Below are 15,132 nucleotides of genomic sequence, written 5' to 3'. Positions count from 1 at the left end.
AAGGGCAAAGTGTGTAAAGCAGAGCAGGTGCCCCATTAATGACCCCCCTGCCTGAAACAGCAGCCACCCTGCTTGCTCCCTCCCTTCCTCCTCTGAGCTCTCCCTACAGACTCCAGTGTTGATTTTGTTTCTCCATGTCCCTCTCATTGAACTGTGAGAGCCAGCAGGGCAGAGACTTGGCTCTATTCATCACTGTCTCCTTGGGACCTGGCTCAGGTGCACAATGGATGGATAGATGGATAGATGTGGGCAAAGAAGTGAGCGAATGGCAGGAAAATTATATAACCAGCTTATTTGGTAGGTGGAAACATCAAGGCCCGAAGGGCAAAGAGACTTCAAATAATATGGAGAATCAGCACCAGAAAAACAAAGCAGGTTGTAAAATAGTGCTTACAGGATAATCCCCTTTCTATTTAACAGTCTGGAAAGGTGGCCACCAAATATTCACGGTGATCTGAGTGGTGGGATCATAGTGACTTTTGCTTTTTTGGCTACTGATTTTTCTACTAAGGCTGTGTATTACTTGTATAATCAAATTTTTTTAGAAGTAGCAAAGAAACCCAAATGAAACAGAAAACAAAACCAGTGGCTATGTGAGGAAGAGGCTCAGTACTCCTCTTGGTGTATCCTGCACACAGCCCTGAAAGGGTTTTGAAAGATCAGCTGTTGGGGATGGCGCTTGCTAGCTGTCCCGGCCCTATGAGCGCTGCCTGCATTCCTCCCTGGAACCTCCTCTCATCACAGAATGCACAGAGTAAGTCCATATTCATGCAGCCCTTCATATCCTGCCCCCTACAAGAAAAGTGTTCATCATCAATACAGCTCAAAGTGATTTCAGTTTTATATCTTTATGGGAGTTCCCCAGTAAGAATAAAAAAAATTAAAAAAAGATTTTCTCAGGCTACATTCTCCTATTTTCAGCTCAATGTAGCCACCGCGATGACAGCACCTGGGGTCTGTATTTTAGGATGGAAGTACTCCGAGGGTGGAGTCTGACCCCCAAATTTCTTGCACACTGAGGGCACCATAAATTCTTGCCACACTGAATCAGAACTCAGAAGCATCTTTTTTCTCTGTGTGCATTTTGCTACATTGGATTTTAATAGTACCTAATACCCCCGTGGAAAAGAGCCCATGTCCCAGCATATTGATCTAACATGACTGGACCACAAGCAATGAGATTCTGTCCATTTCGCAAGTCAACCCCACCACCTGTTCTCGTCGGCCCAAAGCAAAGTGAGGCAGATGTTCTACATGCTTTACTGTGTGTGTCTAGGATATCTAATGCTGGGGGAAAAGGAATGATTGGGATTTTTTGCACCCAGAGTTTTTAGATGTAGAGCTTTGTTCAGCATTAATAAAATATCATTTATCCTGGCTCCCAGTGAGTTTAGATTTGGTTTACTCTCCACGTAGCCTGCGTGAGTTACTTGCAAACGCTCCAGGTGTACTCTGCATGTGATGATCAGCGTGATGAGCAAGGAATGAAACCACGATCAGAGCCTGGTCTTGGGACATGGGATTTGACAGCAGTGGAGCCAGCCCTGTGGCTGTTTGAATAGGGGGCCATCCACCCACTGCAAGGGGAGCGCTCCTCTGACTTTTCTATAGGAAAGAACCTACTAATTCAAATATATGTATTTTTACAAGCTGGAGAATCAAAGACTTCCAGGTCCTTCACCCTTCCTTGTTGCTGTAGATAAATAATCTGATGACAATGTGATTTTTGTTTTGCCACATGCCTGGCTATAAAAGAGGGATAATGGTGCTGCCTGAGAGGCTGAGGCCTTGAGAGCTCATTGCTGGGCATGGAGTGCTGGAGACTGATGAAAGGCCCTAGGCATGAGGCAGGATTCTGCTTCTCCTGCCAGGTGTGCAAGGAGGGTCCGCCCCTTTGATGTTCTGCAGCACCCAGGAGAAAGTTGGCTACTTCCAGATGGTCCCCATCTGGAAAGCTAAGAATGAAGGCAAGGAAGACACAGTCAATGCCACTGTAAGCAGAGGCCACCCCAGGCTCAGCCTCAGCTGGACTCTCAGAGCACCCTGGAGACAAATGCCTTCCTACAGTCCTCCCCTCCTTTGGAAGTAGCCAGGACCTCACCAGGACAGTCTATCCATCTCACTTCATGAACTTCAGTTCATTCACAGATATCTATCAAGTGCCTAACACGCTGCTTTCCTGTTTGTTCAGCAGCAGAACTCCTTAGGTTCTGCATCAGCCACACCAGCCTCTCAAATTCTCATTGGTACTCTCTTCCCTCGAGCCACAGGGTCTACAAGCTGAGGCCTACAGCTCTCTGTTCCCTTCAGATCTTGATCTCAGCTCAAACATCACCTTCTGAGGCAAACCTTCCCTGACCCCTGCCTCGATCCACCCCCACCCACATCTGAGTACTCGCAGCACCACATGTCCCACTGCAGGGCACTTGTCACAGCTGCACCATGATGGCTGATCAATCTCTCCCTCGATTGTTTATGGCTACCTGCTATGAGCTGGCTAGTGTGTGTGGTTTTTTTTCATTAATGCCTGTCTCCCCCTAGATTAGAAGAACTAGGAATGGTTCTGTCTTTGCTCATCCCCAGGTCACAGAGTAGGGCTCTGTAAGTATCTGTGGAATGCCTGAATCCTTGCTAATATGTCTAGCCAATAGTGGTAATCCCCCACAGACAGTAAGAAGTTGTACAACCAAACGAAATGCAACAGGATCCATTAATGAAGGATCACAGGTGGGCTGTGCTGACCACTGCTGGTCTTGCGGCAGTCTGGATCCATGCCATGGCAAAGTTGTTTCTGTGAGTATGAAACTCCAACACCACTTTCCCCACTGACATTATCTTCGATTACTTGAAGTTTCTTAGGGATGCAACCATCACAGAACAGACACTCTCAGGAGAGAAAACGCCGGAGACACAGAGATGCAAACAGCTCTGCCACCCAGAGCAAAGCATGCTTCATTCAACCTTTAGGGGCTGATCATGGCCAGCTCGCCAGTCCTCCTCTTCAGGGGAGTGCAAACTTGGTATGTTCAAGCCAACCAGCTTTAATCCTCAAACTGGGTGCCACAGGCCCAGATGCTACCTGAGCACATCCTGCTTTATCACCCTGGAGCCAGCCTTGGAGCCATCCCTCCCTCACTCCCCTCGATCCCCTGACAACAAATGCTCAGGTTGTCAAGGAGACAAGTGGTAAGAGAGACAATATGCATCCAGGGCTAGAAGTCAGACTTTCAATGAAAGAACCTATTCCCCTGGTCAGGCCACAGAGATATAGTGAGTTCAGATGTCACAATAGATGCAAACACTTGAAGCTGGAGGTGAAAGATTATGATCCCGGTTTAGGCAGTGGTGGAAAAAGGACTGGCACTCACTCGCCCTCTTTTGAAAGACAGTCAGGCTACTTGTTTTGCAAAGGGCTAGAAGGTGATTCGTGTGGGGAGGCAGGCAAGAGTGGTTTTCTTTTAATAGCCTGTTTCCACGGTGCCTGACAACCCTTGGCAATCCACAGCTGGGGAGTCTTGGACAGCCAGGGGCCTTATCTCACATGGGCCACCCGCCAAGGCCCATCCTCCTGGCCTGTCTGGGCCCCAAGAGTGACAGAGGCCACAGGCTGGCTGGCAGGGCCCCTCCTCTTTTTTCTCCCTGGGGAAAGGAGGTGAGTGATGTAGCAGACAAAGGGCAGAGCAGACACAGAACCACCCAAGAGCCCTCCCCCTCCCTTATCCCTGCCCTTGGGGAAAGTTTTGTGAAGCATGAGCTCCCTGGGTTTCACTGAAGACCCAACAGGGCTGTCTGCCCAGCAGACCCTGTAACTAGAACATATTCTTTCCCTCCCCTCTCAGCCCCGACTGCACAACCTAGATAACCAGATAAGGGCCCCTTTGATTTCCAGTGTGTTTACACAGGCTGTGGCCCCACATCTTGGGAAGGATCAACCACATCCAGGCAAGTTAGGACGCCTCCAGGTAGGGTGAGGGGAGACGGACGCCTTACCTGCTCCTGGGAATTCATCACGCGTAACTTCATCTGCTTCAGATACGTGGAGGTGAGGGGCATGTTGTAATCAATAATCCCGGAGACCAGAGGAGAGGGAGGCTCGTTTTCTGGTGGAAAGAACAAAAGGAACCCCTTTCAGTCTGTGCTGTGGGCCACCAATGGGGCAGCGCACCCTGTCACCCACACGGAGAACTCAACACAGAGCCTGCGAGGAGGAAATAGGCCAGAGGTCACAAATGGGCAGCTCACCCACCGTAACTGGCCCATAGATGTGGACTACATGCCACTGAAAATATTTTTTAATTAGGTGCCGGTGTTTAATAAGAGAGCCCACATTAAAAAATCTAGGGATATTTCACTTTGAAAAATGGAAGGTCTGGCCACAAAGGGCCTGTATTCCCACATGACAAACAACCACTGCAGCTGTGCAACAGCCGCTTCTTTTGTTTTTTCTTTCTTTTTTTAATATATCTTTATTGATTTCAGAGAGAGGAATGGAGAGGGAGAGAGAGAGATAGAAACATCAATGATGAGAGAGTGAGTCGTTGATCAAACCCGCAACCGGGGCATGTGCCTTGACCGGGAACCGAACCCCGATCGCCTGGATCCTAGGTCGATGCTCAACCGCTGAGCCACGCCCGGCCAGGGGCAGCCGCTTCTTTTAGACAAGGTGTGAGCTCTCCATTTTGCCACAGTCCCTACCACTCCCTATTATTTTGTACACTTTCACTCAGGTGTGATACTGGCCAGGCCCTTGAAAGCATTTATGTTTCCAACCTGGAGCTAAGCCAGCTCTCTTCCTGGTGCACACATGTCGCTGCCACCCCACCCATCTCCTATCCCTGCAGTACCCCCCCAAAAGCACCGTCAGGTACCATATGGCTCACAGCTCTGGGGCCCCACCCCTAAAATTTTGGTTCCTCCTTAATAATCACATGGAACATTGTTCCTCCCATTTATTGCTTTGTTGTTCTAAAGATCAAAGTAATGTGTGTTCTTTTTGTAGAGCATTTGCAAAGTGTGGAAAGATGTAAAGAAAAAAGAACAAACCATAATTGCACTAAGCAGCTTGGCATATGCTTCCGTTTATTTTTCCCCCTGTGATTTCTCTTCTTTATGTCCTTGATATCATAATGCATACAGAAAATTATAGTCTGCTTAAATTTTATTTTGGGCTTAACATTTTGTCATAGGCATTTTCTTCTCCACCAAAAATCTTGTTTTGCTTTATAAATATAATTTTTATAGCTGTGTACTATTTTACCATAGTTTACTTAAGTCATTCCCTTATGAATGGCTATTTATGTTGTTTCCTATTATGGGCAATTATAAACAACACTGCAGGAACATATTTGTGTGTGGATATTGGTCCAAATTTCTGATCATTTTCCTTTTATAACAGATTCCAAGAAATGGAATTCATGGGTCAAAGGGCAGGAATATTCGGTAACTCTTAAAATCTCTGGCCAAGCTGCCTTCTGCAAAGGCTGCTGCCATGGACATGCCAGCCAATGGATACTGCCCAGTTCTGCATCTCAGGTACCACTGTGGGTGGCACACAGGCAGATGAAAATGGCATAGGAATAAGTGAAGGAAGACGGGAAGCACGATTAAAAGAGAGCCTGTCACTTCTCCCCAGTCCACCTTCTGCTTCTGATGTCTTTTGCTACGACCAAGCCTGAAATCCTGGAGCCACCTGCCAGGACCCATCTCATTTAGTCTTTTAGTCACTTGACCCTGCTTTCACCCTCTACCTGGGGAAACAGTCTTGGTTATCTGTTCTCTGGCTTCTTCCTCCTGCCTCCAGGGCTCTAGGCCTTTGAACCAAAGTTCTCCCTGCTGCTTAGTTCCGTTCATGAGCTGGGACTTGAGTGTGTGAGCAATTCCTGGACTGGCCAAAGCCTGCCCTCCAGTGTTACAACCATGCCCAAGAGACGGGCTGAAGGGGAAGCAAGCGATAGGGCCCAGGTGGAGGAATGTAGAGGACATCCAAGGTGATGTGCTAAACCTGCTGCTCAGGCACCGGAGACCAGGCGAGAAAGGCCCCTGCAACCTTGAAAACACTATGCTGAGTGAAGGGAGCCAGACACAAAAGAACAAATACTGTGTGATTCCATTAGATGAAATATCTAGAACAGACACGGTCACAGAGAAAGTAGAATAGAGGTTGTTAGGGATGGGGCCACGTGGGGATGGGAAATTATTGCTTCATGGGTACACAGTTTCTGTTTGGAGTGATGAAAAAGTTTTAGAAATAGACAATGGTGATAGTTGCTCAATGATGTGAATATAAACTGAATTATACACTTAAAACTATTAAAATGGCAAGTTTTATGTTATAAGTATCTTACCAGAATAAGGAAAGAAAGTCCCCTGCAAATGGGAGAGGGGGAGGACCACCTAACGGGGAGAAGGGAAGTTCCAGCTTGGCAAGGATAGAAATAGGCCTGCAGAAAATGGGTCCATACAGATGGGGCCCGGGGACTAGGGGTGCTATTTTTTTAAACTATATTTTTATTGATTTCAGAGAGAGAGGAAGGGAGAGGGAGAGAGAGATAGAAACATCAATGATGAGAGAGAGTCATTGATCGGCTGCCTCCTGCACGCCCCCTGCTGGGGATGGAGCCCAGGCATGTGCTCTGACCAGGAATCGAACCACAATCTCCTGGATCCTAGGTTGATGCTCAACTGCTGAGTCACACCGGCCAGGCTAAGGGTGCTATTTTGAGGTGGTGTACATCTGGTGACCGCACAGCCTAAATAACATTTCTTATCAAATTTTATAAAAATAAAGAAATTTGTTTAGCTTCTTAAAGCTACACTGTCACTTATAACATTTTCGTGTCCTTTGATGAAGACTTGTTCTTAAGGAAGAGGTAAATGTCACTAATAGACAATGTCTCAGAAAGTGGCTTGAGTGGACCAAACTTTTGTTTTTTAGAGAATTCTTCGTTTGGTGGCAGAAGGGTTCTCTGAGGCAGATGCACATCGGCCCCTTTGGCACAGACACAGTGCTGAGGGGAACTAAGTTGTGTTCAGTGTCCTCACGGCCTCTTCTCCTTGCTGCCCCACCATCAACCTAGACTTGACCTGGCCCCCCAAGATGGATGGGGGTGGATGGAGGATGTGAGGCAGACATTCCAGCGATGACACTGAGATGGTGTTACTCAAAAAAGCCATGGTTCCTGTTTTTAGATCATGGGTCTTCAGATGAAGAATTCTGCCGTTTCCATTTCGTTTCCTCAAAGATGGGGTTTCTGGTGAAAAGCTGTTAGACAATATGGTATGTAAGAAGGCCTCCCCACTCTCACCTAAGGGTCCCCGGTCAGAGGCGCAAATGAAGGCTTCACTTGGTGTCAGGGAAACTGAGTGTTCGGGCGTCCACAGGAGCTGGGCACTGTGTTCTTTTACTGACAGTCACCCATGTTCTGCCTGAAATACCACGGCTGCTTATGAGAAAGTCTCTTTAATAAAGCCAGGTACAAAAAAAACAGTGGCTGGATGGCACTCTTGGGAGGCAAGAGAAGGGGTCTTCCTTGGCCTGTTCCCTCCCCAGCATGTCCACCGATCAGAAAACGTTTCTGGGGCTCAGAGGTGAGCCTGAAGGGCTCAGAAAGAAGAAGTGGGAGCCCTTGTCTGGGAAAGCTGGGACATCCTGAAGCACGCACACAGCAGAGGTCAGCATGCAGTGAAATGCTCGTGTCTTCAGTTCCAGAAGTGAGAGTTCTGTCGGGGAGGCAGGACCTTGGCGGGCAGGGGACATTCCAAGTGAGGGAATGTGCCAGGGAGCTGGCTGTGGGAGGTCAGAGCTCAGCCACAGCACAGAGTAGCGGGGAGCCCCATGGCTCTGGAGGTGATAAATGCTGTACACAGAGCGGATCAGCTTAGTGGGAAAGAGGCAAGGAGCAAGGGCCAGTGGGAGCTCCATGGAGGAGTCAGGCACTCACAGGTGAGATAAATGCCAGGATGGGGGATGAGCTAAGATGGGCATGTCAATGAGGACAAGTGGCTTCCTTGGGCTTTGCTGAGACAGGCCAGGCCCCTGCTGTGATCAACACATACAGTGGCCACGCTCAGGCCACCACAAATAACCCGATACCACTGGTGAGTTACAAGAGAGCAGGGGTCACGGAGCCGAAATAATCAGGCAGGCTGCTGGTGAGAAAGGCAGAGGAACCACCCAAAGAAATGTTTCAACACCTCCTTGCCAAGGAAAATTGAAACCAGCCCAAGCGAAAGACCTAGTTTTACAGGCCTTGAAAATAATCAGTGATGCAGAGGCTTTACTGAGCGAGGCCAAGCCACGCAGGCCAAGCTGAGCTCTGACCTCCACAGCTGGGCTCCAACAGCATTCATTAATCAGGGCAAATTTCAACTGAAGTGGTGACCTTCGTTCCTCCAGGTGGAATACAAGGTGGTAACTCTCATAAGCTTCACCTAAGGAATGGAAGAGCCCCTTGGTTCTAGGTGCCAGTGGCAAGAGCTGTCCTAGGCAGGGCAGAGTGTTGAAGGACGTGTATGTTATGAAGGCCTGGCACACACAGGACCCTGAGAACAGTGAGCCTGTCATGGGTCTCAGATTTGGAAATAGAGATCTAGGCCTGAGGTCAACTCGGAAGGTGATGAGAAAACCTCTTTAGGGGGAAGTAAATCACGGGACCAGCAAGTCTTCAAGGAGCACTAATGTGTAAGCATTCAGGGTGGGGAAGGTGGGGGAACCCTGTAGGTACAATCCCTGTGCTCAGCAGGGTGGGACTGGTGGTGAGTCCATTAGAGCTCAGAGGAGAAAAAACTCAGGCAGTTCTGTGGAGAGATCTGAATAGGACTTATGTCCCATCACTCAGCTGACAGCTACTGAGCACTCGCAAGGAGCTCAACACAGACCCTTCTGCCTGATGTTCCCAAGAATTCTATGTGGTGGGTGCTAGTATTAATACCCCCTTTTACAGAAGAGTCAACAGCACGTGGAGAGCTATGCAACCTCCCATGCTACCCAGCAAGGGAGGATGAGAGCTGGGAGAGGATAGGCCAGCAAGCAGGCCAACGTGGAGCCTCTGCAGGGGCAAAAGGACGGGCTGGAAGGGGGGGATCTGAAGGAGCCAGACACGAGGAGGTTGGAAACCACACAGGAATCTGGGCCTGGCTGCAAAGCAGCCTCCATCTGAGTGGACAACTCTGCCATGGAAGAAGGGACATTTCTATAAGTAACCGGCATTGCCCACTGCTAACTCCTAGTTTGCAGCCATACAAACAATATTTTGTCACATCAGAGAAAACAGAAACGTGCCCCCAGAGACCTCTCTCCAGGGGCCACTGGTTTTCATTTTCTGTCTCCTCTCCACCTGGACTTGCTCAGGGGCTGGCAGAAGAGCATGGAGTCAGGAGGCCCTGGAATTTCCCATCCTCAGGCTTCCTGATCCTCAGCAGCGTCCTTTGTTTGTGCTCCTGGCGCTGGGGGAGGGCCTGGGAGTGTCCAGCCCCCCCCCCCCCCCCCCCCCGGACAAACTACTGAGCAGGGAAGGCTGCTTTGCTTCCTTTTTTTCTTGTTAACACTCGACCAGGAAGCGAGGCGTTCTCCCAGAAGCCCCTCAAGAAGTCGCCATCCTGTTCCCTCTCCCCCTTCCCCCCTACCTTCCTGGGACAGGAACACAGGGCCTGCCTCTGTGGCCAGATGCAGGCTCTGATTTCCTTGTGGGCAGGTGGGAGAGGGAGGAGGAAGGGCATGGCAAGGGTGCCTGTGAAAGAGGGGTAGGTGCAGCTGACCACATCCAGAGAGGCCAGCATGATGGGTGGAGATAGAATCTCCATGCTCTCAGCTGGGGCAGGAGAAGGGAGAACTTGCCAACTGGCAAGGGTGGTCTAGGAAGCTAATGCCTCTGGCCACTAAGCAGACATGGATGCCTTTCAGATTCTAAGACTCTCCTCTGGCAGCTGCCAGAAACCAAACCCTTCCCTTTGCCCAGAGTCCAGGCTGTAGACCTAGGGTGCTCACCTGGGTGGGGTGACTGATTGTGTGTCTCCCCGTGGGACCAACTGGACATTGGCAGTCTGTGTCTGGGCTCAGTATGTAACAACATGGGGTACAGGCTGATGTTCCCAATGCACCAGGTACCCTACAGAACACGATTGTTTAATTCAACTGCATCCCTACAACAACCCCAAGAGGAAAGTGTTGATGGGAAGATAAATTCTCTTGCCTTCTGGGGACCTTGGACAAGTGATTTCACCACGATACCTCTCTGTGCCTCGTTTCCTCAGCTGTAAACTGGGACAGATACCTCATAGGCTCTTAGGAGCTGTTATGAGCAGGAGAAGTTCAGAGAGGTCCTCTAACCTGCTGAGGGACACACAGGGAACAAGGTGACACACCCAGGCCTGCTAGACCCCAAGCTCACACCCTTCCATAGGTCACCTGTCTCCTGTTCCCTCAGCTTCTCCTCCTCTCCCTGCCTGGAAAGCTCGGCTCCTGGGGACAAAGAAGTGGCATTCCACCCAGCACCAAGCGAGGATGAGCAAGGCACAGCCTCACTCTGTCTGCCCGTCCTGCCTGGAGCAAGCCCCTGGGAAGAGAGGCTCCAGCCCAGAGCCCACAGAGCTGGTTTATATTCTAGGCGGCTTCTTCCAGGCTGTGTGCTCTCTCTCCCTCCACCTCCCTCCCTTTCCCCCCCCCCCTTCTGCCCTGGGCTGGAGGCATGGTGATGGCAGCACCAAGAAGAAACTGGCGGCTGCTGTGCTGGCGTCACCCTCCTGGCCAAGTGGGAGCCCACAGATGAGGAGTGGAACTGCAGCCTTGGAGGCCTCGCAGCCTGTTCTGAGGAGTGGGGGAGGTGAGAATGTCCTCCATACCAGCAGGGAGCAGGGGAGCGGCAGAAATGGAGCGTGCACACAGTCAAGCAGCCACAAACACTGCACCTCTTGGCCTTGCCTCTGTTCCCCCAGGCAAACAGATTCTGTATCTGTCTACCCCAGTTGCTATGGAAACAATTAGGACAGAACAAGAGGGACAGGTGGATGGGTGGGCACCCCTGGGACCCAGGCCCAGGCGGGGTAGGGAGTGCAGCAGGGAAAGCCCTCCTGGCCCGTCTGCAGGTACCTAATGCTGCTTGGCCCAGGGGTTATAGCCAGTCAGCCAGAACCAGGCCACATGGGGCAGGGGCCTCACATCAGCATCCAGCGTTATCGCAATAACTACAACAGCCACAGGTCACCCCTCCTGCATGGTAGCCCTGTACCAGGTACAGAAATTAACTCTCAAACCTCATCAGCCCCTGAGGTGGCTACCATTATTAACCCCATTTTACTGATGAGGAAACAGACTCAGAGATAAAGTCACTTGTTCAGGACACACACCTGTTGAGCTGCAGAGCTGGGATTTGAACTCATCCAGTGTGGCCCTAGAGGACCTGCTCTTAAACCAGGAACCCAGCACTTATGGGGGATTAACTAGATTTGTTCCTGTCCCTCAAGCTATCTGACGCACCTGATGAAGCAGGAGTGACCTAATGGCCCCCACAAGCAGGAGAGCCTCTGCATCTGATGAGTTGGCTGGTGTTAGAAGTTGCTCCTGGGCATCAGGGACAACCAACGAGAGAGGGAAACCCCACTCTGCTCCTGTGCTCCAGTTCCTCATGGTCACCTCCTTGGGCTTCATTGTTGGTGTTTCCCTCTCTAGACTTGGAGGATGGCACCTGAGTAAATGGCTCACACTTCATTCAGAGTCTATTCCCATCCTCAGGCAAAATACCCATGGACTTCAGCAACCTTTGCAGGCCTGATGCCCAGGAGCAGCCTAGAAGCCCTGATAAATCGCCCACCTGGGCACCATTTCTCAGGGCAAGTTATATCACACCAGTCAAATATATTGGCCCATCTCACTGTGCCAAAGCCAGCCACGAACAGATGGGCTGGAGATTTACTGGAAGCCTCTGGGACATTCAGGCTAGGAGTATGGGGAGGATACTGTGGGGTCTTTGCTGCATAACACTGTATAGGGCAGAGCTGGAGAGCATGGGTGTCTGTCCAAGGGATCAACTTTGGCTGATCACAAGTGCTCTGGGCATTTTAAATTCTAATCAATCTCCCTAGATTTCCAGTTTGTGCACAAGAAGAGACAAACACTTAGGAAGGACCTACTACTGGCAGGTATGTGGCTACAGGGTGGGAGAGTGCATGCTGCAAGGGCTGTGCGCCTGTCCTCCTGTCCTCCGAGAGCTTACAGTCGGGCCAGCAAAACCAAACCAATGGGGACGCTGCTGAGGGGAGGCCTGGGTGGCAGGAATTACAGAGCTTAGGGAATGGGGCGAGGTGGACATTCCCATCCAGGACCTGGATGGGAGGAGGATGTGTCCTGGGCCTTGAAGTGCAGGAGGAACGTACTGTTGGTTTTTCAGTGAAACTGGACTTAAAACAACCACAAAACAAAACGAGGCTCTCTGGGCAGCCCCATGGACCCACTCCAGACTCTGGGAATTGTGACAACTGCTGGACGTGCACTTTTCTGTCTGTGCTGGCCCTGCTGTTAGAGCCTCTCCCTACACAGCCTCCCTGCTACGAGCCTCCAGCATGCCCGCCTCCTTTCCTACCTTTGGGCTCCAGGCCGTTGGAATTAAAGTGCATCCTCTTCTGACACTCCGTGCAGCTCATCAGGAACCGGGTCACGGCTTCTCGTGGAAGGAAGGCGTAGGTCTCTGCGATCTGCGGGAGAGAGGAGGTTCGCTTGTTAAATGGACCGATGGGGAGGAGGCTGCTTAGTCATGGGGTCAACAAGGGCTGTGCTTTGGTGGCAGGCCCTTGGCCTTTGCCAGGAAGGGCAGGGACTTGAAGAGCAAGGGGCAGATGTCCTCGATTCTCAGCCACGGAAATGAGTCAGTATTTTGCAGAAAACCATTTGTTTAAAAATTTTTTTTTGTATGTTTTTTTAATTGATTTCAGAGAGAAGAAGGGAGAGGGAGAGAGAGAGACATCAATGATGAGAGAGAATCATCGATCAGCTGCCTCCTGCATGCCCCCTACTTGGGATCGAGCCCACAACCCAGGCATGGGCCCTGACTGGGAATCGAACCCTGATCTCCTGGTTCATGGGTCGACATTCAACCACTGGGCTACACCGGTCAGGCTGTTTAAAAAATTTGAATAAACTTAACAATTAAAAAAGCAAAGCATTTGAAATTATCTAGTCTTTAACCTATATTCTAGTAAGTAATATTCCTCTCAGAACATTTTATTGCTGTTACTGAAAAATGAGCTTATGAACATCGCTCTGGGGTAGGATGGAACAATTTCCCCTCCTAGAGATAGATAAACTGAGACCCATTTATAAATCCACAGGTTCTGGGCCTAAAAACAGATCAAGACGTTTTTAGGGAGAGCTGTGAAAGGCTGATGCCAAGGGATCGGACTTTTTAAACTGGACAGGCTCTTAGGACCCCCATGTTCCAGGTTAGGCATGAGGCCCAGAGAGGTGAACCCATTGGCCCAAGGTCACACAGCTATTTAGAGGCAGTGCCAGACTAAAGCCCAGGTTCCAGGTCACACCACCCATACCTACCTCCAGAGGGCCTCCCCTAGCTAGGGAGAAGAGAAAGGGGGTGTGGGAGAGAACACAAGAAAAAGGTTGGGTGGGGGAGTAGGGAAGGGGAGATGGGCCAAGGAGCCCAGCCCTCTTTTCTTGCTCTGGGTTTTGGGAAACCCACTGGCCCTGGTTTGGCTGCCTGAGGGGCCCAGAGGGACCTCTTAGGCCCAGGTTCCCTGGCTGAGGCCAATAGCTGTCAGGTTGCTGGGTTTTGCCCAGTTCCCAGAGCCCGGGCCCTCCCACTCTTCTCCACTAAGGGGCAGCATCACCCCAGCATTCCACAGTCCTTGCCGCAGCCCAGCTGGGAAAGTTGGCAGAGCTGCTCCTTTGGGATGCACAAACGCCCTGCTCCATCTTTGTGGTGGCCAGGGGGCTGAGTAGGGTAAGGCAGAGTGGATGAATGAGGTGGGGGGTGAAGATGTAGGAGGCCTGGGGCACCCCGGGCTGTGGCCAGGCTCTCAGAGGACCAGCTTAGGCTGTGCTCCCAGCTCAGCCGGCCTGTGGAGCACCAGGGACCACTCCTGCCTGGCAGCCGGCTGTAAAAGCAGAGTTAATTTTGGTGACACAATTGTTATTTCTCAGCTGATTTGATGCTCTGCGGAGCAGGCAGGCTCCTTGATGAGTTATCTCCCTTCCAAATTCCCTGTCTGATTGCCTTTCTTTGGAGGTCAGGGACAAGGGCAAAACCCTGGTCTCTGATTGGAGCTGGTGGGTGGGAAGGTGATGGTCAGCCATGCACTAGTCCTTCTTGGAAATAAGGGCTGAGGGATGGGAGCTTTCCTGCCACACACAAGCACATCTTCATCCCAGCCTGAAGCTGCCTGGACATCTTAGGGGAAGAACATCCCTCTCGGGCCTGCAGGGTTGGAAGGGATAGGTCTTGCTGAAGGGCTAAGGGCGGTAGGAATAAACAGGCAAGAGGGAAGGGCGTCTGCTGGGCAAAGCGGAGGGCTGTGGCTAATTTGGGCCAGCAGATGACCTTGTAGGTGCCCCCAGGTATGGCATTCCAGGCCAGACCTCAGAATGACTGAGCGGAGGACTTGGGGAGGAGGGCTGCAGTCTGCTGAGAAAAGGAAGGGAGGTTCATACCATAGGGACAGCCCTAGTTTTCTACACAGAGCTCACCTGCCGCTGAGCAGAAAAACCATTTTTACAGGGCTCAGGGAGGGCCTTTCTGGCCTGGCTGTTCAGCTGAGGGCTGCACATTGGCCTGCTGAGAGTACAGGAATGGTTCCCAGAGAGGACCATGGGCCAGAATGGTGGCCCCAGCTCTCCTCGCCTTGCAGAAACCCAGCAGTATGCAAAGGCTGGCTAGAGTGCCACATGCAGAGGGAGTGCTGGGTGCATCCCCTTTTGACCCTGTGTTCCACAAGGGGAAGGAGGGATGGACCCAAGGCAGATAGGTGAGAAGTCCTTGGAGCTGTCTGAAGGCCAGGGAGAAAGCCCTGCCCTGCATGGCTGGAATGTCTGCAGCCTTGCTAAGAAATCCCTGGGGAGTCAGCCCAGCTCTGCACTGCTGTAGGGACCCACATGGAGGAGGATGCCCTCCCCGCACTGGGGCCTGCAAC

General features: G+C 51.0%; 1 protein-coding gene across 1 annotated transcript in view; it reads right to left on the bottom strand.

Moving 5' to 3' along the window:
* The window catches only part of NOL4L (nucleolar protein 4 like), a gene marked incomplete at its 5' end in the record, with an annotated part of 116,066 nt that overhangs the window by 49,661 nt on the left and 51,273 nt on the right, over nt 1–15,132 (bottom strand). Inside the window, 2 exons of the mRNA XM_081149861.1 lie at nt 3,991–4,100; nt 12,576–12,687. Of these exons, the coding sequence (XP_081005987.1) occupies nt 3,991–4,100; nt 12,576–12,687 (222 nt within the window). The remainder of the gene's footprint in view (nt 1–3,990; nt 4,101–12,575; nt 12,688–15,132) is intronic.

This window comes from Miniopterus schreibersii, assembly GCF_964146895.1.
Source record: "Miniopterus schreibersii genome assembly, chromosome: 10".
Taxonomy (NCBI): Eukaryota; Metazoa; Chordata; class Mammalia; order Chiroptera; family Miniopteridae; genus Miniopterus; species Miniopterus schreibersii.
This window is presented reverse-complemented; position numbering and strand designations above follow the sequence as displayed.